The 27,981-nt window shown below is 32.2% G+C and overlaps 1 protein-coding gene across 2 annotated transcripts in view; it reads left to right on the top strand.

Moving 5' to 3' along the window:
- LOC141451094 (zwei Ig domain protein zig-8-like) overlaps positions 1–27,981 on the top strand; it is a 686,638-nt gene that overhangs the window by 585,106 nt on the left and 73,551 nt on the right. For both annotated transcript variants that reach the window (XM_074122167.1, XM_074122166.1), the window contains exon 5: positions 21,080–21,207. In XM_074122167.1, coding sequence (XP_073978268.1) covers positions 21,080–21,207 — 128 coding nt within the window. The remainder of the gene's footprint in view (positions 1–21,079; positions 21,208–27,981) is intronic.

Here is a 27,981-nt window from a genome sequence, read left to right as displayed (position 1 = left end):
AAAAATAATAATAACAAAAAATTAGTGCTGAACGATCTACTCAAAAACTCTCTTTAAGGATACTTGATCAGAAATCTACCTGTCATTTTCAAAAAATAGTTTCGTATGTTGAAACCATATTTGTATACAGGGTGAACCAGTAAGTATTGTCCATAGGCCTACTGTGTGTAGTACATCTAAAGTTGAGTTCAATGACGTATTGGCCAACTTCATATTTCCCTCTGTTCTTGAGTGACGTCACTTCCAATTTTTTTTTTTCTAAAATCATTACTTTTTTCCAATAAAAATGTTATTACTCAGAAAGTTTTAGTCCGAATTCGATTCTGATGACACGGTTAGAAAGACAGATAAATTTTCTAAAAATTGACACTATTTTGAAGCATAATTTATTCTCCAAACAGACTCAATCTTCCTCCGGATATTGGAAAAATAAAAGTAATGGAAATTTTTTAGAAAACTTATTAGGCCCTCATTATCAGACCTAGGTGCTGGCACTTTTTATAAAAGTTTTCTTGTTTAATGGGCTTTCAAACGGTATATCATTTTCCAGGATTCCTTTTATCTTCGTATGAGAAATTACTTTTGTTTTACAAGAAAACGTGTTCACGAACACTCAACCGTGTTAGTTTATCAAGTTGTTTAATTCATTGAAAACTCTTTTAGATGGACCAATAGTCAATTTTAAAGTAGGCTGTCCTAAAATAAGGAAGTCAAAGGTTTCAAATTGCACTTAGAAAGTATTTTTTTTAAAAAAAAAAATTCAAAATTCTGAAATATTTGAGAAAATTTTAGAAAATATTTTTCGAACAAGTTAGGAAAAAGAAAGAGAAGAAAGTGTGTATTACAATTAAATTCTTTGATTTATTTTATTTAACACAAAGAAAGCAGAACCAGAACTGCAGTGCTAATAAAATATATTGAGGTACTGAGTTCGATTCCCAGTCTAGGCCTTAGTTTTTTTTTTTTAAATAGGTAATATGAGACACATTATAGTAAAAATGTTTGCTAGTTGCCTGACACCTAGTTGGTAGTTGGACGTAAAGCTCGTCTGAACAAAAAAGAAAAACATTACTTTACTTTTTATATTTAATGACAATAATAATGTTATTAAATTGCTCGCTGCAGTGGTGTAGCTAAAGCTTTATCTCAGGAGGGGTGTGTACAAAGATTGATGTGTGCAGGGCCTGATTTAGATGAAAAGAGGCCCTAGGCTATTCCACTTATGAGGCCCTTTCCCTTCCTATTTTAAGATTGTAAATTACAAGAGAGATAGTAAAATACATCACTGCTGTGATATACGTATATCTATATGTTAAATGAAACATGTTGTTATTGGTACAGTTTTTAGAATAGTGTAATTTTAATTTTGCTAACAATTTGAATGTAGGCCCCTCTTGATCTTGAGGCCCTAGGTTGAAGCCTAGTTAGCCTAAAGGAAAATCTGGCCCTGCCTGAAACTATTCATACTACAAAGATGCAATTTACGTCGGATATAGAAAAAACGTTTCTCTATCATTCGGTAAAGAAATCATTGAAATTGGACAAATACAAAGAGAGATACAAAGGTTTGAAATTCGACCCCATTTGAAAACCACTAAAATTTAATCTTCAATATCTCTGTAACTATTCGTACTAGAAAAGTGCAATTTATGTTGCTAATAGAGAAAACATATCTCTGTCATTCAGTAAAGAAATCATTAAAATTGGAAAAATAAAAAGAGAGATATGAAGATTCGAAATTTGACGAAACCAAAATTTAACTCTTAATATCTCGTTAACTACTTGGTAGATTTTTACGAAATTTTATACAATTATAGACAAAAGTTGTCTCCATATACAGGTGAAATATAAACGAAATCCATTGATTAGTTTTTGAGATATTTGAAGTTAATTATTTCACTGTTTTAAACGAAACCAAAATTTAACTCTAAATATCTCGTTAACTAGTAGATAGATTTTTACGAAATTTTATACAATTATAGACAAAAGTTGTCTCCATATACAGGTGAAATATAAACGAAATCCATTGATTAGTTTTTGAGATATTTGAAGTTAATTATTTCACTGTTTTAAACGAAACCAAAATTTAACTCTAAATATCTCGTTAACTAGTAGATAGATTTTTACGAAATTTTATACAATTATAGACAAAAGTTGTCTCCATGTACAGGTGAAATATAAACGAAATCCATTGATTAGTTTTTGAGATATTTGAAGTTAATTATTTCACTGTTTTAAACGAAACCAAAATTTAACTCTAAATATCTCGTTAACTAGTAGATAGATTTTTACGAAATTTTATACAATTATAGACAAAAGTTGTCTCCATATATAGATGAAATATAAAGGAAATCCATCGCGTAGTTTGTGAGATTTTTGATGTTAAAGATTTCACTGTTTCAAACGAAACGAAAATTTAACTCTAAATATCTCGTTAACTACTCGACAGATTTTTACGAAATTTTATACAATTATAGACAAAAGTTGCCCCCATATACAGATGAAATATAAACGAAATCCATTGCGTAGTTTGTGAAATATTTGAAGTTAAAAATCAGGGTTTTTTTCCCCCCTGAACACGGCTCCTACGATTTCTTTAAGCTCACCTCGCATACGAGATCTGTAACTTTTATCTAGAACCATTTTCCAGGGAAATTAGATTAAGGTTACTTCTGCGAAAAGAGTGTGTGTATGACCTGGGCTTAATTTAAATGAAAAGAGGCCTCAGGCTTTTCCACTTATAAGGCCCTTACACCTCTTATTTTTAAGTTTGTAAATGGCATGAGAAATAATAAAAAAAATTACTACTGTGATATATATCAATATGTTAAATGTTAATATATAATATGTTATGTTTTTAAAATTGTGTAATTTTAATTTTGCTAACAATTTGAATGTAGGCACCTCTTGATCTTGAGGCCCTAGGCTGATGCCTAGTTAGCCTATAGGAAAATCCGGCCCTAGATGTGTGTAGTACATGTTTCGTAATTGAAGTTTTGGAATTACCATTGTCATGTTTGCTTTACTAATAAATCAATTAGTGAAAGAACTATCAGGAGGGGATATTATTGAAAATAATTAGGTAAATTTAATGTCCATCTGCAATACACTAATTAAAAGCAAAGCTTATTTACATTAAAACTAATTTGTGCAACCGCAGGTGAATAGGCTATACATATCGTATGTTGGGTTTACAAATGTAGAATGTGAACACACTAACAAAAAATAAATAAATAGCTGGTAGTTCCAAACTTCATTATAACTATGTTTGGGTATTCCCTTTGGGATGCTTCTGAAAATTAGCAATAAAATCTTCTTCTATTGGAAACTCTACTGCGTTGAATGGTTTTTCTCCCTTTTCCATTGAAAAAACCCTACAATTTTCTTGAAGTTTTTTTACGCTCAATTCTCCAAATAGATCTACAAAATAGTGGCTGGTTAGGCATTTTAGATGTCAGGACAATTTTATAGGTAAGTAGAGTAGTTATTTTCATATTAACAGGTATTAAGTAAGTTGTTGAGATTCCAGTCTTGAAGGAAGTTATTTTTTGAGCGGAATTTCTTTCCTAAAGATTTATTTCAATTTCCGTCATATTATTAAAACACTTTAGCCGACATGTTTAAATTAATTTATCATCAACTCATTTAAAGGATAATCTGAAACGATTGTTGATTTGATATAATCTATTAACTAGTGCCAGGTTGGCTCCTCCTTAATTTGACTCGCCAATATTTCTTAATAGTTATTATATTCTGCCGACTACTTAAATCCTTTCAATTCTCTAATTAAAATCTTCTGTTTAATCCTGTGACTTATTCGCACTCATTCTTCCGAATCCTGTAATTCTTTCAATTAAACATTAGCAACTCTTAGTATTTGTCAAATTTGATGTATAGTTCAACTTTCAGCTAATAGATGGCACTTGAATTCACTAAGTTATGCAGTTCGGTGTAATGTTTTCTTTTTGTCATGTATGTCTCCTCGAAGTCATAAAGTTCTTTTCTCATACAAACCATTAAATTATCTTCTTCTTCAATATCCCGCCACTAAGCAAACAGTAGTACACCGTTACCTTTTTGGCGGTAGGTGCAGTTTTACTTGGGGTGAATTAAGAGTTCTAATCCTCAAAATTCAACATCTCTAGTTCAGCATCCAGAGGTCTGTGCTTCAAGAAAAGCAAAAATTATGACAAATACATACAAAACATCACCTCACGGTTGTATTACCAGTAGTGGAAGTGGCTTACCAGGTCATCATAGCCTCTGACTACTTTATTTTGTTTCGCCTTACAATCATTATTATCGGTTATATGGACGCAATATACTCCGCAGTATCTTTCACAATCTCGCCTTGGATGTTCCTATCAATAAAGGATACTCTGAAACTTCTGTTGATATATAAATATCTATTTACAGGTTGGTTCTTCCCTAATTTATGTCACTATAGCTCATTAGATTCAACTTAATTTACGCTATAAAATCGCAAAAACTAATTTATATCCTTCAACTTCTCCTATTCAAATTTTCTGTTCGTTCCCGTACTACTCGCTCTCGTCTTTCTGACGTCTAAATTCCTTCAAACTATTTCTTTTTCCATTACTCATTAAAATATAAGTACATATTTAACTTTTGTTTAAAAATGTTTCTAGATATATCAATTAAAAACAAAGTAATAATAATGCGTTTTCACAGGACTGTATGTTCTTTAACAATAGATTAATATTAATATGAAATTAATATAACGAAAAGAATATTAATACATAAAATGCAGAGATTAATATGTTGTAACATTGATTTTATCCATCACAGCATGCATGTTTATTATATACCCCATTACTTGTTTCAGATTATCACCCATCATCAAAGTTAGATTAATTAGTTTGATGTAGAGATTTTCATTTCATTTATTGCGTGCTACTGCGGTACGATATCCATCATTGCGCGGACCTAACCACATTTTCAACCATTAATATGTTGTGAAAATTTCAAGTTAGATAAAGTGTATATTACATTGGTACAATTATATATATATAATAATATTGTAGTATATTTATGTTCTTTACAGAGGGATTGATTTTAAGGGGATTTGAGAAACTAAGGTGTCACACTTAACTCAAAACTACACGAACCTCACTAAATTCATTAAAAGTTCGGTGTTGAAAGAAAACTTATATTTTGACCAAGGTTGTAAAGAAAATCCCAAAAGCTTTGTTCATCCTAGATTTACCACTTTTTTTTTTTTCTTCTTCTTCTTCTACTTCTTAGTTATGTTGGTATTTCTTGAAGGGGTAAATGTTTAAGGGAATGAAAATAAAAGTTGGCAGAGATAACTCTGTAGAATGTTTGCATTATGGTCAGGTCAAATCTTTTTTGCCCTCTTCTATAATATAAAAAATCATTTCCCACATCTTTTATTTCACCCGTAAAGATTCATCCTAAACCTATTCTCTGAAGCTGCAGATTTTATGGTTCATAAAATATTTGTAGGAAAAACTTTAGCACTATTTTTTTTTTTTTTAAGTAAAAACTGCAAGCTTTTTTCGTCTTCTACTTGGACAATAAAAATCAAAAGAACAAATGGAAGTATAAGTAATCCAGTGAAATTGTGGAAACTAGAAAAAGAAAAATCATTAAATATTTATGAGTTTAAGTTCTCAAGTTTTTGAATTTTTTTATTTTAGTTCTTCCAAATTTTTATTTATTTATTTATAATCCCAGGTCACTTCTAGCTCTAGTACTATTATAAATTACTCTATTGTTGACTAAGTAAATTATTGTAGACTCAATGCAAATAAATTAACAATTTAAGTATAAATTAGCGAATGGGGTCACCAAAAGATGGTTGTTCTTTACCACCATTCTGTTTAAAAAGATCTAGTTACTCCTTGTATATTTCTTCTTTCGTCTTTCTCTTTGTTTCGCAGATTCTGTACTGATTGGATCTCTGCTTGGTTAATCCTCCCAGCTTTGGTGCAATCATTATTAAATTTATAAAAGCGGAATTTCCAATTTCATTTTACTGTTCTGCACAACTTTAAAGCCGACTATGAAATCAAATATTCTTGAAAGGTAATAAGATCGAATGAAACTTCTTCAACGGGCTGACTTAATAATATAGTAAAGTAATAAATTTTAAGTGAAAATAAAATTTAATTGCTACATAAAACAAATAAATATTTTTTCCCATAATGAGAATTTCCGAGGTTCCAAACTACGCATCGCCCAGCGTTAGCTGCCATTCTTTCCTTACTGGCTAAATCATTCCAATTAATAACCTCATATCCTTCTCACAGCCGCTGTTCAATTTAGGTTTAACTCTTCTTGATGGGACTTTTTAAGATCATTACCAAACCATAGTATTCTTCACTGTAGTGATTGTCTCTTGTTTCTTTTTTTGAATTGACCACATTCTCTCTAGATTTATCTTTGCCAAACTCTTTCCGAAATCCATTTCAGCCGCCAACAACCTTTTTGAACACCACCATGATTTCTTGCTGGATTAATTAGTGTTCTTCAGGAGCTAGTGCTCTCTGAATTGGCTTAGGCATGCTTTTTTTCCTATAACTTCTTATTAAAAGGATCTGTTGAGTAACAGATTATACCCAAGGTATTTGCTGTGATTTTTTTTCTCTATGTTAAGTTCAATTACAATTTCATAGACTTCCTTCCCTTACAAATAAGTTTTGGTTGATGTGAAGATAGAATAGTTAAGATAGGTTTTTTATTTACATCTTTCAGACGCACTTCTATAATTAAAATAATAATAATAGTGCCCATATAATGCTAGAAAATAATATCTTCAGTTTAAAGAGAATTTTCTAAGATCCTTAATTCGAATTATAAAAACAGTATTCCAAAATTCATTTTTAGAATCACATTCACCGACGACATTACAATTCTTTCTCCTCTCTAGATCCTGCATGCCGTGCACTCCAATCACACCTCAATCTTCTCGAACCTTGGCTGCAAAAGTGGAGAATCAAAGTGAACGAATTGAAATCTAAATACATAGTATTCACTCTAAATAAGAAAACTCTCCCTCCTCTCTCCTTCCACAATACTTCTATACCAATCACTAACCAAATACGATATCTCGGACTACATCTTGACAAACGACTAACTTGGAACTCTCACACGAGACTCAAATGAATTGACCTCAATCTGAGGTATAAATTGTTGAAAATACTACTCGACAAACGTTCAAAACTGATCCTGACGAACAAAAGAAAACTATACACCGCCCTACTTGCCTCAATATGGACGTACGGAATACAGCTCTACGGAAGCCCCAAAAAATCGAACATCAATCGACTTCAAACCTTACAGTCTAAAAACCTGAGAACAATAGTTAACGATCCCTTCTACGTCTCCAATCACACAATACACTCTGATCTAAATATTCCTCTCGTCTCTGAAATAGCCCTGATCTCGGATACACAAAACTCCACTCAAATCTACACAGTCATTTCAACCCTCTGATCCACAACATGTCTACTACAACACTTCCTTCAAATCCACAGCGCAGACTAAAGCGGTGGTGGCCAAGCGATCATCTCAACAAATTACGCCGACCTCCTAGGATGGTTGCTCTGAAAACTTGCCAACGTGGCAATCTAACGGCTTCCATCACTCCACTCTCGCCCTTGGCGCGCATGCATGTGTGCGTATGTGTATGTATGTGCATGTGTATTTGCGCTATCCTTATCTCTCATCTCTTTTGCTTGTGGTATTGGAAAAGTATTTAAATAAACAAGGAAATAAAATTATAATATACATATATGCCTACGCTGACAAAAAAGTTCAGCAGAAAGGATTCTTAAAGAGCGCTCATTCCCACTTGAAACTGGTAAAGAAAATAATTAAATTAATAATTCTATCCTCAGATTCAGAATTTTTTCCCCTCAGAAGGTAGAAGATGGGGCTGCTGGTAGATGGTAATCAAATTATTAGACCGAAGAGATTTTATTTTATTATATTGAAATACGCCCCTCTACTGAATATTGCGAAAACCTTTACTCAATAATTTAACCATATTTCTTCATTTACTACCAATATTTATGATTTAGTTAGTTATATTGACCTTTAAATGTTTATTTTATCATTCATTAAATTCTATTTTCAGTTACAGTCTATTCAGGGAAAAATTCTAATATCAAATTTCAACGAAATCTGTAGATTTTCCTCCTTAATGTGGATTAACCATTTATTTCAAGAACAAATATTTGTTTACAACTTTTAATTTTGATAGAATATTGAAATACGAGGGTCGTTTGAAAAGTCCGTGCAAAGTCAGAGAGATAGCACTACTGGCGCGTATCGAGGTTATGTTTAGTTAGTAGCATCTCTTGGAAGAACACACACCAAGTTTCAGCCAGATCGGTCTATTTCTTTGTGTTTGGCATTCGTTTGAATCGAGGAAGTCAAGTGATTTTCAAAAAATGGACGAAAAAGAATTTCGTGTGTTGATTAAACACTACTTTATGAAAGGCAAAACGCCTCAGGAGACTAAAGAGAAGCTTGATAAACATTATGGTGACTCTGCACCTTCGATTAGAACAGTTTATAAGTGGTTTCAAAATTTTCGGAGTGGCCATATGGGCACAAGTGACGCTGAACGTTCTGGACGCCCTGTTGAGGTTACTACTCCAGAAATCATTGATAAAATCCATGATATGGTGATGGATGACAGAAGAGTGAAGGTGCGTGAGATTGCTAGTGCTGTGGGCATCTCGAATGAACGCGTTCATAATATTTTGCATCAACATTTGGACATGACAAAGCTATCCGCAAGATGGGAGCCGTGATTGCTCACGCTTGACCAAAAACGAAATCGTGTGAAGTGTTGCAAGGACGGTTTGCAGCTGTTCCAGAAGAATCCGCAGGACTTTAAGCGTCGTTTCGTCACTGTGGAAGAAACATGGATACATCACTATACTCCTGAGACCAAAGAACAATCTAAACAATGGGTTACCAAGGGGGAATCTGCGCCAAAAAAGGCGAAGACCGTTCCTTCGGCCGGAAAGATTATGGCGACTGTCTTTTGGGATTCGCAAGGAATAATCCTCATCGACTATCTGGAAAAGGGTAAAACTATTACAGGTGCATATTATTCATCGTTATTGGACCGTTTGAAAACCGAGCTGCAAGAAAAACGCCCACGATTGGCCCACAAAAAAGTCCTTTTCTATCACGACAACGCACCAGGTCACACCGCAGCAGTTGTGGTCGCAAAATTAATGGAAATAGGGTTCCAACTCGTTTCACATCCCCCCTATTCTCCAGACTTGGCTCCCTCGGACTACTATTTGTTCCCCAATATGAAGAAATGGCTGGCGGGAAAATTTTTTATTCAAACGAGGAGGTGATTGCAGAAACGAATGGCTATTTTTCAGACTTGGACAAATCCTATTATTCGGAAGGGATCAACAAACTAGAGCAGCGTTGGACGAAATGTATAAGCCTAAAAGGAGACTATGTTGAAAAATAAAAAAGGTTTACCCCAAAAAATTAAGTAGTTTTTATTTTTGCACGGACTTTTCAAACGACCCTCGTATTAGATAGAATATTGAAATATTAGATAGAATATTGAAATATTAGATAGAATATTGAAATATTAGATAGAATATTGAAATATTAGATAGAATATTGAAATATTAGATAGAATATTGAAATATTTGATAGAATATTGAAATATTAGATAGAATATTGATATATTAGATAGAATATTGAAATATTAGATAGAATATTGAAATATTAGATAGAATATTGAAATATTAGATAGAATATTGAAATATTAGATAGAATATTGAAATATTAGATAGAATATTGAAATATTAGATAGAATATTGAAATATTAGATAGAATATTGAAATATTAGATAGAATATTGAAATATTAGATAGAATATTGAAATATTAGATAGAATATTGAAATATTAGATAGAATATTGAAATATTAGATAGAATATTGAAATATTAGATAGAATATTGAAATATTAGATAGAATATTGAAATATTAGATAGAATATTGAAATATTAGATAGAATATTGAAATATTAGATAGAATATTGAAAACATATCAGATAAGAAAGTATTGACTATTTCAGTTAAACATATTTCGGATGCTATTATTTCGAACTAGAGGCTAGACCTACCAATGTTTACGCATCAGAAATTTGTATTAATTAAATAATAACATGAACATATATTATTCTTATTTTGATACATTATAGATCTTTATTGTTTCTGTAATACTTCAGAGGTCGCATTAGTATCACTTTTTTTTCAAATAATTTTTCATAACATTCATCTACATCAACAACTTACTGAAATGAAATAAATTAATTAAATGTAAAGCACAACTATTTAAACGCTGTAAAGGGGCGAACAGCATTTCATGTATTTAATGAACCTAACGTTGCTCAAATTACTTGAAAGGTCTTCTGTTTAGACACAAATTTCGCTCTAGTTCATCCTTCCCTAAAAGACATCTCTCCCTGTGTTTCTTTCATCGCCGATAAACTGAAAAATATCGAAATGTCTTAACTTTATTTTAAAAAAATGACTTTGAATTAAGATTAATTCAGGCCGATTAGTTTAAATTAAATAAGAATTTAATATTGTTTCTCTGGAGTTACGACGGTTTTTATTCATAAATCTGAAATTATAGTGGTCGATCAGAATCCGAAATAACGGTAACAAAAATGGATAAACATTGAAAAAACTAAGAAATCAGTAAAAAAATCAAATTTCATTAAAAAATGAAACTATCTATTTTTAATGCGTGCAAAGGTACCACAGAATTTTTTGTTTTTGCACAAAGTTATTTTGATTTAGAGCTACCTTGTTGCTGAAAAATGTTAGAACAGGTTGTAGAATTAGCAAAAGGACAGGCAAATAAAAAAATTGGTCTCTGGAGCAAATATCCCAAATAAGAAAGATTTTTCATGATTTACTTTTCAGCTACAGAAATAAGAACAGAAAAAACTGTGGCTTTACTGTATATATCCTCAACAGATAGAGCTATTTTCAGTCCACTATCCTTTGGATGAGTTCAAGATAAAGTTATTCTCTACTAATATTGCAGGAAATTGAATCATTCCTATTTTCAACAGATACTATTACGCGTACTAAAATAATAGATTATTAAAACATATCTAGTGAGGAACAAAATGGGTTAATTTTTGTGTTAGCTTGGGTATTTATTTGTCTTACTAACATTCTCGCTTGACTAACATTCGAAAAACTTTGTACATGAAGTCGTCTAGATCCCCATTAAATAGGGAGAATATCCAACTGGGAGATTATTCCTTCAGAGCAGCAACTCAGTTCAAATATTTAGGGACCATTTTGACTGAAAGAAATGAAATAGAACAAGATATAAAGGCTAGGATTGCTGCAGGAAATAGATGTTATTTCTCCCTACGGAAAGCCATCTAGTCCAAAATGATGTCACGAAGAGCTAAATTGCTAGTTTACAAGACCATTATCCGACCAGCTATGGCTGTGAAGCATGGGTATTGACCAAGGGTAATGAGCGTCTTCTAAACATTTGGGAGAGAAAGATTTTAAGAAGAATATTTGAACCCGTAAAGGTAAATAATATTTGGAAGATCAGAACTAACAATGAGCTTTGTGACTTATATGGCGAACCAGATTTGGTTTGTTTCATTAAAGACGCCAGTTTAAGATGGTTAGGGCACGTAGAAAGGGGTTGCCCGAAACAAGAATCCCAAAGAAATTGTTATATGGTAATCCAGGGGGCAGAAGAAAAAAGAGCACGTCCTCGCTTGAGATGGCTGGACGATGTCGAAAACCGACATCAGAAGATATGGAGTCAGAAGATGGGGACTCCGTGCTTTGGACTGGGACGAGTGGAATGCTGTGCTGAAGGAGGCCAAGGTCCTTACAGGTCCGTAGCGAGCTATAGTAAAGTAAGTAACATTCTCGTGGAAACCAGGTTCCTTTTAAGGACTCGGACCTTCTCAGTAACTTCTTCATAGTTCATCGACTAGGTAAATTCTTGAGACCGGGGGGAGACGTAGAGTGTTAACCGTAGAATGATTTCAATTTTGCAATATTTTCTTACACTTTAAGTACGGCAAGTTCAATATTCAAAAATACTTTTGTATATCAATTAAAGTATAAACAAAGTTACAAACATTAAGTATAATCCTCGACCAAGTTCAGGTATCCTTTCGGAACGACCAAACTTCGGAACGTCTATGTACAGTTTTCCTTGTTCCTGCTTATACCGTGTTTCATTATATTAACTATATAAAAAAGATCGATCAGTCGCTCTTACGGACTTTTACTCGAGTTCTGTTCAATCTGGAGTAATGTGTTTCGAATATGGCTTACGTCAGGATGATTTAAGAGTATTTTTTTGGTTTCTTGGACTACTATAATTCAGAGATCAATTGTCTTAATTCAATTAATGTTGTTTGTTTTACAAACAAATTATGAGAGCTGTTTAGATCTCCCAATTGCTGTTGGAGCTTCTGAAAACTAGTTCTATTCTATCTTTTGTTATAGATTTTGCTTAGTATGTTGAGTGGACTATTCAGAGTATAGACGCGTTAACACCTTTAAGAGTGTGAAGTCTAAACGAAGACAGATCGTTTGGCTTCAGTTAACGTTTCATAATGTAAACATTGAACCACTAAGCGTTAAACGATAATCTAACATCCCTGCTGACCCTTAGATTTTCTCTTCCTAGAAGCTTCTCACAGCTCACTGTCCGGTGTTGTCTGTAACGAGAGAACACTGTCCAGAGGCCGGCAGTGCACTGAAAAAAGCTCCGGGCGCTAATAATCTTAGATGTTGACGCGCCTTAAATCATAAAAAAAAAAAAAAATCCCAGCTGATTAAAGAATCCCTAAGAAATTATAATTTTATAAGTCGATATTTATATCTTCAATATCGTATGTTCGTGTCAACATTTGTTTTGCCTCCATGATCTCCGGTCTAAGTGTAATAAAACTGCAATAAAACAAAGAACATCCGCTTGGGTAAGTTGTATTTGGAATACAATATCATTAATTGTAAATGAATTTTTCTGTCGAAATTTTAATAATATTTTAGTAACTTGGCAAAAACAACATTCTGCCGCGAGGAATTAATTTCAAATTTAGACCGTTACTTTATTTTTGTTTTACAATAACTTCAGCCATACTGTTCAGCATGGTACAAAATTAAATTTGCAATTAGAACAATAATTCCCAATGCAAATGGCCAAAGCTGGCCAGCATTGTTCGCTTCCTGTAGCTAATAACATATGCAAAACAATATCAATGCATATATAATCGTGCAAGTATGGTCGGTAAAAAGTCATGTATATAATATTTTCTCATATCCAAATTAAAATTAATAATTTAAGAATTTTTCTAAAATATTCATTATACTTTTATTTTAATTAAATAAGATGCGTCAATATATAAAATCAATGCTAGGTATTGCTTGATTCTCTCTAACTTAAGCATGGGAACTGCAAATGCGCGAGTAATCTGAATATTATACTATTGCAATCCTGACTTGCACAACTCTTCCTCCTAATTTAAGTGCATTTTATTATCCTGAAAACTTTGGTTAGTTTTGGGAATATGTAAATGAAGGTAATTGGAATTCAAAATCTTCAAATTCTACTACACTGTTTTCCAGAGAAATAGCTGCGACAATTAGTGAATCACGTCGCTAACATTGTCTAAACATGACACTGACCATTGTGTATGCATACAAGCGCAACCGTCTGGGGGGGCGGAAGTTCTGCTGATGGAAATTCACCCGAAAATATGTGAAAAAATGAAAGTTTTCCAGCAATATGTTACCGAAACTTTAATTGTAACGTTCATTGCGTAAATTATTTAGAAAAACTTTAGCTCTGAGATAATATTAAATGGCTTAACTTAGGTCGCTGAAAATGTGTCCAAACAAAATACTGTAATGGACTGCCTTCAGTGCGATGATACTCGTATTTGTGATTGGCTTGAGCTGGCTTAGAGTAAAAAATTGAATCCAAGTTTTCTGCATTCCAAAATTGATCTTTTACTCGTAGATACAACGGTGGGTTAAATTGTAACCTCTTACAAATTGTTAGCTATCGGCGTGATGTTTATTAAAACACAAATTCAGTATTGTAACCTTTTAGCCTGTACCACCGAGCAATTACGAACAATAATCAGCGCCTCCTTTTCTATTTTTACAAGTAAATTTCAAAGATGTTCGTTGTGAAATGAGGGTTCCATGACATAAACTGTCATTTCATTAATGACTTATTCTTACCGTTATTTCAATAATTCAATTTGACAGAGCGTATTTATAGTATTATGTTCTCAAGTTAGGTCTACCTTCTACTTTAAATTGCATTCTCTAAAGGCTTTGTAGTAGGGCCTGATCAAAGATTCTTATTGTCTCTGTACTTCTTCGGTCAGAGGGAGAGAAACATTACGCTAATCCAAAGTGCCCCTAGCCCGTAAAGGTACCCAAAAGAAGAACAGTAACAGCAAAAACCGAGGCTAGGAGGACAGATCCTGGCCTGAGCTAAGATTCAGAGCTGTCCAAACAAATTGATTAAAAGGTTGTGTTTTAGAATATGTTTTCAAACTTCAAAACCTATATTTTAATTTATTGCAATACTGTATTCCCATTAGTATCAGATTCGACGTAATATCTTCAAAATATACGCACTCAAATTCTATGGTCAGGCTAATTTTACAAGATGACTATATTGAAGAAAAATAAATAAATACAATGTGGACGTAAAAGAAAAGTTTAATTTTTTTAGATAATTAATTCTTGTAAAATATATCAAAAGATAGAAGGCGTGGATCTTTATGTATTCATAAAATAACGTAAAGAAGTAACTTTCGATTAATGTTCAGCTACTGAATGAAATAAAGATTTGACTGTTTTTGTAAAAGTATGTTAAAGAATGAATTTTAAAAAAGTTTTCCTTCAAAAAAGTTGATTGTGATGGAAATACTGAGAATAAATTAAATGAAATTCTTTTAAATGACTTGATGTAAAGAAATGAAATGAAAAGGAAACGGAAGTTCCTAGAAAATAAGGTTAAAGAAAAACAGGTTATTCTATTCTACGAGTATATTTCTTCGAATTATGAAAATAACAATGTTAGGTTTGGTATTAGTCTTGTACGAGACTGTGAAGGACGACTCTAATTCCATTTACCAAATAACTCCAAAACTCCGATTGGTAGCTCCTTCAAATACGCACATCATCCTCTAATTTCTAGCAGAACCTAATGCAATCATTCACAGATCTCTAGCACACTCGTCTTTCTCACTTCCTTAATGAAAGAAAAAAAAAGAAGAAAGTCAAATCTCTAAAAAGCAAATTCTCAGTCTCATCTTTGGCTTCAATGATAAACTTTACCCCAAACTATAAGATCGTATTCCCAAAACTGTGCTTGAAAATCGAAACTTTTCGCAACCTTACATACGAAGAAGAAAATGCTTAGTACCTGCACAAAGGACTGAAGATCACAAACTGAATACAGCTTAACAAATAATTTAAAGATTCTCCCTTCATTTCCGAGACGTCTTGCTAGATTTAGTTACCTTTCATCTTTGACTAACTTCATATTGACTGACATGGAAAGCTTTACGGTCATTGAACTCCGGCATTGGGCCAATCCATTCCCTCAAACTTAGTCGCGAAGACCAGGCGATTCTTCCACCCTTTCTGATAAAAAGAAAAAAAGATGCCTACTTTTTTCAGTCCGATCGCCAAATTAGGAGTCGTGGATGGAGTCAACTTGCGAACATATTTTGTTATGAATTTCTAACATTAACCATTTTAACCTCTCGGTTAATCCCACTCTCTCTAGTGGTTATTGTCACCTAGGATCAGCATGCGACATCGTTCTAACTTATTCTACGCCTTAAGAAGCTATAGTTCAACACTACAAATTCATTTTTTTCAATTCCTTACGTTGTTGGAAAATTATCAACGATTGTAGATTAGAAAAAGTGCAGTATTCTAATAGCACAGTTTTGAGGTTACGTTTTAGCGTAATGTTAAGTGGAAACCAGGTTAATGTGAGAAATAAATATGCCGTAGAGATTAATTCCACTTTTTGGGAGCTTTTTCCTTTATAAAAAGCAATACCTTAAACCTGAGCTGCCTTACAAAATAATGCCTAATTAGCCTGCAAGCATGGAGAAGTAGTCATATGACGCATATAATTTTGCTTATTTACATTCCCTTAAATATAATAAATAAAATGCAAACCCCTAAGCATGATCAATTATTATTATTATTATTTCATTTATTTATTTTAAATGAAAATGAAATTGAGAAATAGATGGAAAATATAATGGAAAGAAAACTAGACATTAAATAATGGCCAGTAATTAACATTCATGGCGTAGAAAACACAAAGCTTAATAAAGCTAAATAAAGTGTTCGCCGAGCTTTTAAAAACTGTAATTAAAAGATAAATATAATTAGAGTGCATTTACACTTTTCAGGGCTAACTTTTTTCAGAATGGCAGTTTTCACCACTTACCGCATTGCCGTTACTGTTCTGGATGTGGGTCAACCGATTCTCTCCAACTATAAACATAGATTTCTTTGGAGGTTAAAATTAAAATAATACTTTTAGTAATATATGTAATCTACCAACTAATTAACTAAACTTATTTTGGAATTTAAAGTTGTATTTTCTTTTCTTCGTCTGGTGTTAAATTCTTATTGCAAACAGGACCTGAACCTCATCTTCGAGACTATCAATCCTCCTTATTAGTTTCCTGCTCGGAGAACATCTGTTCTTTCTTTGAAATTCGCCTTTATGTAAATATGAAGTCGATATTGGACCTTTCCATTCCATTGCTCATCTTTAATCGTACATTTTGTATTTTTATTTTGAATTAAATTGCGGACAGATTAGTTTTCTTCCTCTTTTAGCACTTAAATTTGGTGTGAGTGCCCTACACAATGGAATGAATATTAACATTAATCCATTTTAGAGGCTAACAGTTTATAGATGATAATCTAAACTCTAGAATCTCCAGGGAAGAAGCTGCATTTAGAACCATTCAGTAATGAATGGTTCTAAATGCAACATCTCTTATCATTCAAGAACGCCGGAGCAAGAACTCTAAGCAAAACTTGTGGAATCATTTACGAGCATTTGGCATGCATTTCCCAAGGAGGTAAAAACCTAGTTTCATACTCAGGAATTTTTATTCATAGCAAAAACAAAACTCTACGTTTAAAATCAGATATTTACTGAGGAAGAGTATACATATAACTTTAATTACAAAACATAGTTGCACAATGCTAAGAATTGTGGAGTATGTATTACTTTTTCACTAATTGAAAAAAATACGAGTTCAAAAAAAAAACGAAAGCTAACTAAAAATGATTAATTCAATATAATTTGAATTCAACTCATAACAAAGTTGGCAACTAGCATTTAACCTTGGGAAACTTGTTCATTAAGTGAAAAATAACAATTTTAATTAAAGGCAAACATTTTCTTATTTGTTTTTCATCATTTACTTTTCTATAGAATACAGACTACTTGAAGTATTTTCTAATTAATCTGTCTTACCTTTTCTGGATTAAATCGCTAATAATTTGGATCATGAAGATGTCTGAAATACTTTTGTAACGTTGGTATGATACTTGCTTTAATAAATAATATTGAAACAGGGACTCTACTCGTACTTTATTAAGGTAAATTGTTTAAAAAAAAAAAAATGGAATCTATTAATGTTCAACCATAGAAATCTAATTTAAAGATCCAAAATAGTTCAATAGGGTTATGAGAAATAACTAGGATTATGGCGATTATCGTGTGTTACTCCTGGACGTGCTATAAAGTGTTACGGAAACGACGTGAGATCGTTTATTCAACAAAAATATTTCTTAATGTATTTTTTTCCGGCAATTGACAGAGAAACTTAAAAACGTTTTTAAATAGCGTTTCTCTACGTTTTGTGTCCAATTGTTGCCCTTAATCTTTTGGGTTCTTAAAAAGCTGGTGTTATAATATAGTACAAGCTGCAGAGAAGATGCTTCAGATTTAATACTCCGCGCTTTAAAATCCAAATAAGTTCCCTGGAATAAGTTTCTTTTCTTAAATTTAGGCTGAATAAATTACGAACTAGTTTCTTCTCTATTTTCGCATTAGTATAACCAAAAGTTTGGTTTCGAAACATTTGTTAAGATGCCTGAAAAACAAAGTTGTAAAGTGCACAAGTTGCTCAAACCTTTTTATAGTATACAGAAAATTACCTAAATCTAGAATAAGAGTACTAAACGTATTCCAAGCTCTCTCTTCTTTAGTGATGTAGTTAAGTAAAGAGCGAAGGAACTTGAAAAATAATTATAATAATAGTAACTACATCCAACTAGCAAAATATTCACAAAATAATTGTAATCAATTAGTGGTAATGCCCTTTTTCCTCGAATGAATCGTTTGAATATTTAGTAAGGAAATTTAAGTTTATTGTTGTGGTTTTATTGAAAGGAAGTACCTATTATGATAACTAATTTAACTCAGTGTTTATATTTTTATTGTTGATTAAGTTATATTTATTTTCAGTTTCTGTCTATTATTATGTTTTGTTTGTTTACGTTTGCTTTAACTTTTATTATTGAATTTGACAAATACTATTCCTACAGTTGGATTGGAAATAAATAACGTTGAGTTGAGAGAATAACTACTTATTATTATTTTGGTTGGATTGTTTATGAAATAGTTCCCGTTAAAGTGGTAATTTATCTATTTCTCGAATAGCAGATATTTTCTAAAACTTATGTTTGAACTTTTGCACTTTGATTGTACAGTGACTCCCATTAATATTGGGACAGTACATACAGAAGTTAAAAATTGACGAAAATTAAAAGTGGCACCCATTTATTCAAATTTTTATAAATTCATTTCATTTTAATTAAATAAAAACTATTTAAATAAGTACATAAAAATGTTTTGGTAGATTAAAAAAAATATATATAATAATAAGTGCAAATTCTACCTCTCATAAGTATTGCGACACTATTATAATTTATAGTTTGTCCAAGGTTTTGCCCGAATATTTATACAATTTGTAAATATATACCTTAAGCATATATTCAATATGAAATTAATAATTATATTAGTTTATATAAATCAAGCCAGGAATAACATGTCGCGCAAAAATACAAATACAACGATTGGACAAAGAAAAATTGTAATTTCTTTGCACAAAGACAATAAAAAGTGTTAGAGAGACAGAAAAACTGATCGGACCTAAAACATCTACTGCGTGGAACATCATTCAGCGTTACCAAAAAGAAAAAAGAATTGTTTCAATCCCACAAAAAGGCCGTCCTCAACTGCTCTCTGAGAGAGAGCAGCAGAGAGCAGCGTTATATATTAAAAGAATTAAAAAAGATCACCGACTTAGTGCTCCAAAACTTCAATGTGAAATTTTTGACATGTTTAGAAAGCAAAAAAGGGGCAGAAACTGTTCGGAGAGTGCTAAGAAAACTCGACTATCATGGTAGAATAGCCTGGAAGAATCCTTTTGTCAGTAAGATAAATCGTGCTAAGAGAGTGAAATTTGCCGAAAAATATTTCAATGTAAATAGTGACTTTTGGAATGATATATTCTAGCGATGAATCAAAATTTAATGTTTTCCAGTCAGATGGAAGGGTTACGGTCTGGAGGAAAGCGAATGCTGAACTCGAAAAGAAGAATTTACAGTCAACTTTAAAGGGTTTTAAAGCTGCACCTCCGGGTGGAGGTGGGTCAGTTCTGGTTTGGGGCTGGATGTCCGCATCAGGATTTGGAGAATTAGTGTTTATTGATGGAATGATGCACAAAATGGTTTATAGTAATATATTAAAATATAATTTGAAAAAAGTGCCCAAACATTTGGTATTTTAGGGTCTTCTAAATTTTACCAAGATAACGACCCCAAACCTACGGCTTGGGTGATACGTCAGTGACTGTTATATAATTGCCCAAAGTTTTCCAAACCTCTCCGCAGTCACCGGATCTTAATCCCATTGAACATTTATGGTAATATTTAGCCAGTGCTTTAAGTAAACGAGTAATATCTAACAAAAATGAATTAAAACTATGTTTCCTGGAAGAATGGGAAAAAAACACCACCTGAATTAACCAAAAACTTGTTTCACCTATGCCTGATCGTTAGAGGGCTATTGTAAGTCAAAAAGCATTTATTAAATTATTACCAACCAATTATTAAATAGTAGGAGATTTTAAATATTGAACATTTAAACTCTAGCACTTCTGGTGTCCCAATATTTTTGAGAGCCTTATTTTACACTTTTTCAAAAAGTGCTACCTAACAGTTTGGAATTTCATCGATTTATACTTATATATAATTTCTACAGATGTTGCTAATGTAATTTAAAAAAAAAAAATTCCAAACTTTTGTATGTTGTTTTCATTTTCCTTTTAAATCATTTTGTAATAGGTGTCCCAATATTAATGGGAGTCACTGTACATATGTATATAAAGTTCAATAAGGAGTTATTTGTTTAACTAGTTGTGTTGTGTGTTTCGTTTCGCTGGGTAACTTCTCTAAATGATTTGCACATATTTCGTACAATTTGATCTGTTCGTGAAATAATTAGCAAAATTTCTACTTCTATAAAATTTTTCAGTGCCAACTATTAGAATGACAAAAAACAAAAAATCGAATAGCGAGAATTTTCTCAGAGGACTGTACTCTTCTGGGAAACTTTAACTGTTTAACGATGAAAGAAAGTAATATAAAAGAGAGTTAAATAAATATTTTTCAGACGTTAAAGAGAAGCATAAAGATAAAGTGCTGTAACATCAGAAAATTATAGGAAGACGAGCTCGATGCTTTCTTTTTAATATTCAGTCTGAGAGGACTATAATTCCTTTAAACTAAAGTACATTACTCTTTCCCTTCTACATTTGCATATTGATAAAACCCTAAAATGTTCATTGCAAAGAAATGCTCATATTTAAGAAAATAATAATTTAATAAAAAACAAAAAATAAACCTTCCGCCATTCTGGAAGAATGAATAAAAAAAGGATATTCTGAAAATTGAGATGATGAAACGCTGTTTCAGAACCAGTGACGGAGATTCTTGGAGGACCTGATATGTTCATACAGAGGGGCAGTACCATCAATCTTACGTGTCTAGTTAGGTTTGCTCCAGAACCACCACCTGCAGTACTATGGAGTCACAACTCACAGGTAAACTTTACTTTATCTGTATTGTTAGCAATTAAGCATATCATGGATCAATAGAGCCCCGAAGCCTTATCAGTGCAATGCTAGCTCGGATTTTGTATTGCAGGTGCAATGCAATTTAATTTGTTTTCTTTGTTGCGGCAATGCTAAAGGTTTATAACCAGACATCAACCTTCTTAGTTACTGTTCTATTTTTCCCGCTTGAGCACCGAACGTTCAGTAGTTGATTACTTGTGTTTTTGTTAAGTTTATGTATTCTTTGTGTTTTTAAATAAATAAAAATTTTTGTTTTGGCTACTCTGGTATTGGCTAACTCTTAATAATTGTGCTACATCTTCTTAATCAAAATATTGAGTGGTAGCTCCAACTGGATAAATACCACCAAATCTTCTTTCTTTCTTGGCCTAACAGCCGAAGAAGGGCCCCCTGGTCTTCTGCATTTTTTACAATTTTCGTAACGAGACGTGTTAAGGTTTTGCAATCCCCCTGATACAGTGGAGGGCCCAAGGATTTAAAGGATTCACTTCCTTTGCCGAAGCTACCTCCAAGGGAAGGTAGCCGTTGGGTATGTCAGTGCATATACCTTAGTGTGCTTGTGTGTCCCTAATTATAACATAAAAGTGCATGGATACTGTGCAAGGAATCCATGGGAATGCAACGCCGAGAAGGCTTCTAAAATTGTAAAGTTCTTTTAATTAATTTTTATTATTATTTGATTAATTTTGGGCTGTTTGCTTTTCAAAGACAGCATTCTGAGAAGGAAGCATTTTCTGACAGTTTTGTATTAGTTGTTTCCACTTCAAAATTGATCTTCTTCTTACTTAGCCCGATAATTAAAAAAAAAATTATAGTGCCAATAAATATTCAAGTAAGAATAAGCGCAGCAGACAGATCTCTTGGTTTTAATAAGTTGAAAATTACATTAAAATAATGGAAATATTCTTGTTCACAAGAAGTAATTGTATTAAGATACTTTTATTATAAAATAAAAGCAGTATAAAAAAGGGCATAAATTACTGTAATTCTTGTTAGTAAAATTTATGCCCAATTCAATCTAATGGAGTGATAAATAAGCATTCCACAAGAACCAATGAAAAAAAAAAAATAAATAACTCTTGAAATAAAAAAATTTGAACCAAAAGAGTCGTTACTACAGTTAAATTACCCAACTGTTGAATCTACTTCTTCAAGAGGAACTAATTGAATCCGTAAATAAAAGGCCTGTCCAATTTTTAAAAGTGTTTCTTTATTTGTCAGCAGAACCAGTGTGCCGAGATTATAGAATTCTTATTCTTTGGTACCTTGACTTAACTACTTATTATTATTTTGGTTGGATTGTTTATGAAATAAAAATAGTACCCGTTAAAGTGGTAATTTATCTAATCTCGAATAGCAGATATTTATCCTAAAACTTATGTTTGAACTTTTGCACTTTGATTATATGTTTATAGTTCAATAAGAAGTTTCAATTTTTCTATATTTTATTCACTGAATCTAAAAAATTTAATTCTTGTACTGATGCCCTTTTTTTTTTACTAATTTGTATAGTTATTTAACTACGTATGAACTAACTACCGTCGGCTTTATTAATCATTAAATGGCTTCTTAAGTCTGAAAGAAATTATTAAATTCATTTTCATTGTATCAGAAAGTGAAGTGAACTACTGCTAAGTGCGTGGTCGCTGATATGCATTTCTGAACATTGGTTAAATGACATTAAATGTAAAAAAATTTAAGGTTGCTAACATTATTAATATTCTTGATCCTACAACACAGTATTATTTGTGGTTAAATCACTGCATCCAGATTGTGATTGAAAACAGTGCTGGGTTTCCTCTTATAGTCCCTTTGTTTTTAGTGAAATAAAATCTTGGCTGCGCAATTAAATTAATATTTTTGAATGATAAATAGTTTCATTTAAATTAATAAATATTTATAATTGATTTTTAATCAAATTGAAACTCATAAAGTAGAACATTGGATGATTGATCTGCATTACTAAATCATATCGTTGATTCCATAAGTCCTGTGATTTTATTAATCGAGTTCCCCCACGCGTCTGAAGAGGATTGGAAATCTGGAACCAATTAATTGAATTAACAATTTCTCTATTGTAACGTAGAGTTCTTTAAGCAATGTAATTGGAATCAAATTGGTTTGGAATAACCAGATTTTTAAAAACATAATGAAAAAGAAAACGCATTGTTCGTAAACGATCTTTTATTGTCAAAAGTCATCAGCTTATATTTTTACATTTATAATAACCAGAACTTTTTTTTTTTTTAATGTTACTTCAAATCAATTACAAGATATATTCTTGAAATTTCAAACAATATCGAAAAGTAAGCGAAGCAATGAATCGAATCAATTAGCTGAGCGTATTAAGGTAAATCGTTTGTTGCAGCCAGCACATTAATTACCCAATCTGCACGAAGAAGCTTCCTGACGTCAGATGCTACGATGAATTATGTACAGCCATAATTGAAGTCTCACACTTTGCGAGCCCATCTCTACAGTTTCAGTTTAATGCACAAGATTAAGTACACACTTTCATCATAATTGCCAATTTCTCTAATGCAACGGAAATTTCTTTAACTGTAAACAATTTAAATTAATGGTTGCTTATGACTATTAATTTCTAAACGAAATAACGGAAAGTAAATTCAAATTTTTCTTTTTTTTCGCCCAAAAAAATCAAGAATTTTAATTTTCTCTCTTTCTCTACTAGTAAGAGAAACACTTATGGACTCTGAAGGTTCTGTCCAGTGTTTCTGTAAATCACCTACAAATTTTTCTCTTCAAAATTATTAATTAATTTACAAAGTTCTTCCTTAGGATTACTATATTTGTGCCCAAATCATCTAAATTAATTTCTTTTAAGCATTCAACTACCTGTAAGTACCAATTAAATTTAATGTTGCTTGGATAGAGCTTACTCATTACAATCAGTCTCTTTAAGCAGATTTTTACATAGTTATCATTTAAGTTCTGTTACGTGATAATTCTATTAAATTTTCTTTATCTGTTATTGATAATGATGTAGCTTTTCCTAAATTTTCTTTATAGAAGGGGTTTGAAATTCAATTATCATTTGTGTTTTCGGGTTTTGGAAAATACTCCATGAAAGACAATTTTAATCCTGTTAAATGTGCTTATTATATAATATTTTCTCGTATATCTTGAGACAGACCAACCTTATTACTGTACATATTATCAACTTTACTGTATAATAGTACATATTATTATTATTATTATTATTATTATTTTTTTTGGCGCATTAACAGCTGAGGTTATTAGCGCCCGGAGCTTTTTCCAGTGCACTGCCGGCCTCCGGACAGTGTTCTCTGGTTACAGACAACACTGTCCATCACCGGACAGTGAGCTGTAAGAAGCTCCTAGGAAGAGAAAATCTAAGGGTCAGCTGCTGGATTCGAACCCGGGACCTCCGCGTGGGAGTCCAGTATGCTAACCTCATAGCTAATCCCTTCCCTAGTACATATTATTAAAATAATTTTTATGTATTATAGGAAAAAACGTTTCTTTGATATTTTTTTGCTTTCATTTTTTTTTTAAATTTTTTATGTCCGCCATTACTGATTATTTTTCGCGTACCACCAACCAGCAACTCGCGCTGTACCGCTGGTGGTACGTGTACCACAGATTGGGAAACGCTGCTGTAAATGAAGGAAGGTTGCAAGGAAGGTTACAGAGAATTGTGCTTGAATCAGTAGGTAAGTCAGAGTAGAGAAGTGGACTAAGTCCAGCCCTTCTTGCGAGTGGTAAGAGGTGGCTGATCCCCTAATTAGGGTGAAAGATGAAAACAGAAAGAAATATTTTTTTTAATTAGATGAGTCAAAGGGAGGTTATCTTTTCAATTCAATAGTACTGAATACAAGGCACGATCAAAGGTTTGGGCCAAATCGAGAAAAGCCCCCCTGCTTATTATTACTGTATTTATTGCAGAAAAGAGGCTACGACCCGTAAAGTAAATGTAGATTACCGCAACCTTCTGGCGGTTGAACTACTGTGCAGGACAATATGTAGTTTAGAAAATCAAACGATAAAATAACTGTAATTTAAAATTGTAACCTTTCATTTTCTTTTCTTCTCTTCAATTATCATTTTGGCAAAAAAAAATTAATACCAATAAATATTCTTTTGTGAATACTGAATTAATTTGACTTGTTCTGCAAAGCAGAGAGTTAAAAAAAAAAAATGCCGGCTAGCAAAGAGTGTAGAAAAGGGGTAATCAAGCAAAGGAAACTCGTCAACTAACATTGAAATTTACATTGTTGACAACAAATTGGTAAATACAGGGAAGGGATTAGCTATGAGGTTAGCATACTGGACTCCCACGCGGAGGTCCCGGGTTCGAATCCAGCAGCTGACCCTTAGATTTTCTCTTCCTAGGAGCTTCTTACAGCTCACTGTCCGGTGATGGACAGTGTTGTCTGTAACGAGAGAACACTGTCCGGAGGCCGGCAGTGCACTGGAAAAAGCTCCGGGCGCTAATGACCTCAGCTGTTGATGCGCCAAAAAAAAAAAAAAAAAAAAAAAAAAAAATTGGTAAATCACCAAAATGGCTACTCAATAAAATAACGCCCCGAAATTGTCTTTATTAGCGAAATCAGAATTCAATTGCGAAAAGGATTTTAATAAAGTGTGTGGAAGGAACGAAGTGCCACTACGTCAACAATTTATTGTTTGGTGAATAATTTCAACGAATTTGATCCTCATTTAATTCAAATTTTCTATAATTCAATAAATTTGTATAAAAAAGAACCTGTTTTACGTTTTCACTAGTTGGTTTTTAATTATTAATGAAATTTCCGCAAGTTATAAAGTTCAGTCCTAAATTTAACCCCCTTTATTATAAAAATAGTGACCACAAATAAGATGACATTATCAAGGATCATTTTGGAAATGCCTAATAAATGCCAGTGCTCCGCGGAACTCTGCTGGGAAATCCGGGATTGTTTGAAATTGCCAATGGCTCCAAAATGCGCTGCTATTTAAAGCAAATAATTCTTTATATTTGAAATTGTGACGTTAAAACCGCCGGTACTCCAACCAGAGTTTAATGTATGATTCCAAGATTTGACAGTGAGTCAGAGGCTTAGGATAAGGATATAATTCCCAAATTTTTGAGGAATTTCAATATAATTAAACCTATCATTTCGCTGATGCTTATTTATGTTCTTGTGACTGGCTTTAAATTGAGGTATTTTACAAGCGAAAAAAAGAAAAGGCTTCGGGCGTATGAAACGAAGAAAATGCTCTTCAAGAGTACATAATTGTAATAAAAATCTATTTTGCAAATAATAATGTATGGAAAAACATCAATTACATTAGGGATTGGATAACATCAGTCAGTCGGAGAGCAGTGTGCGTTCAAAACAATAGAAAAAGAAATATTAAAGAAATGAAACTAAGTAAAATGCAAAATTGAAGACAACACCTTGTGTTTAAAAATAAATTAATAAAATAGTAATATGGAGGTGCTTACAAGTACAGTCAGAAGTAAAATGTAAATTGTGTGAGGTTGAAATAAACTTATGTAAACAAAATTATGAAATTAAACTTATGTCCTTAATGGTGAGTACGCATTATAACTAAGATGAAATAGAGTTATAAATAGTAATTAGAAAAATATTAAATTATCAAATACTAAATTAGTATTGATATTTTAGGAAATAAATTCCGGAATGAGTAAATATCAATAAAGCCAGACGTGGCGGGCAGTCCTTCAGTTGGAATTATTTAAAAATGTAAAGGTATAATCTAGATAATGTTCGTTGACTTGAATAATAACTTTGAAGCTCTGAGATAATAGTATAAACCTGAGATCTTCAATCTCAGAATGTAACACAAATCGAATAGTATAATATTTGGGTAATTGTGTACTAATCTCCAAAACAAGTGTCTTAAGTGTAGGTAGCAGAATTAGTTTACGGTATTAGTAATTAAGTTAGTAAACATTACTTTTAATTAGTATTTTGTTTGTGGAAATTAAATGTTTTAATTTATTTTCGACAAAAGCCATTCAGAAGGTTTCTGGTAATTTTTTTTTTTTTTTTCACTGATTTTGGCGTTAACTGTACTGACTTGCCCATTCTGCAGTATTCATATAAAAGAAGAGTTCTTTCTTTTAATGAAAACTTTATGGCGCATGACAGTATGATGATTGTTGAAATAGAAACATTGAATTTGCACTTTTTAAGACAAAAAGGCTATTAACTTACAGCCTAAACTGGTTAGTCCTGATGAAATACTTTACACAGCTTACTGTTTTTACTTCTAAAGTATTCTATAGAAACTAAGTATATGCCTGATGAAGTGAATTGCATGTTTTCTATTATGTTTTGAACGGGCAAAGTGATTTCTTAAGTGCCTGGTCGAACTTGCTTTTGTATTTAGCTAGCGTGGTTCAGTTGTCTTATCTATTGATTAGTTCTGTTCATTTGTGAGTTAGTAGTTTCTGACAGGAGTTTTTAAGTACTACAACCGTCTGTCAACAATAGCAGAATCCTTACCCCAATCTATAGACTTCTTCATTTCCTAAACCACTCTATTTATACCAATGTCAGTCCCTAGAAGGATTTCTGCCTTCATTTTGATGAATTAATGTTGTGGTTTAAGTGTCTAACTTAAGGTTTTTTAAGTTGAATGAAGTACGAGACGTTATTTATCTTTATGGAGGAACATGTAACGTTTTATTATTTTTTATTACAGGGATGATTTAATTTTTTAAAGTTTAGAGTGGAACTGCAAATTTTC

Source organism: Rhodnius prolixus, unplaced genomic scaffold (assembly GCF_049639745.1).
Source record: "Rhodnius prolixus isolate KJV_2025 unplaced genomic scaffold, Rpr scaffold_8, whole genome shotgun sequence".
In the NCBI taxonomy this organism is placed as follows: domain Eukaryota; kingdom Metazoa; phylum Arthropoda; class Insecta; order Hemiptera; family Reduviidae; genus Rhodnius; species Rhodnius prolixus.
The sequence above is the reverse complement of the archived record's forward strand: the minus strand, read 5'-3'. Positions and strand labels throughout refer to the sequence as shown.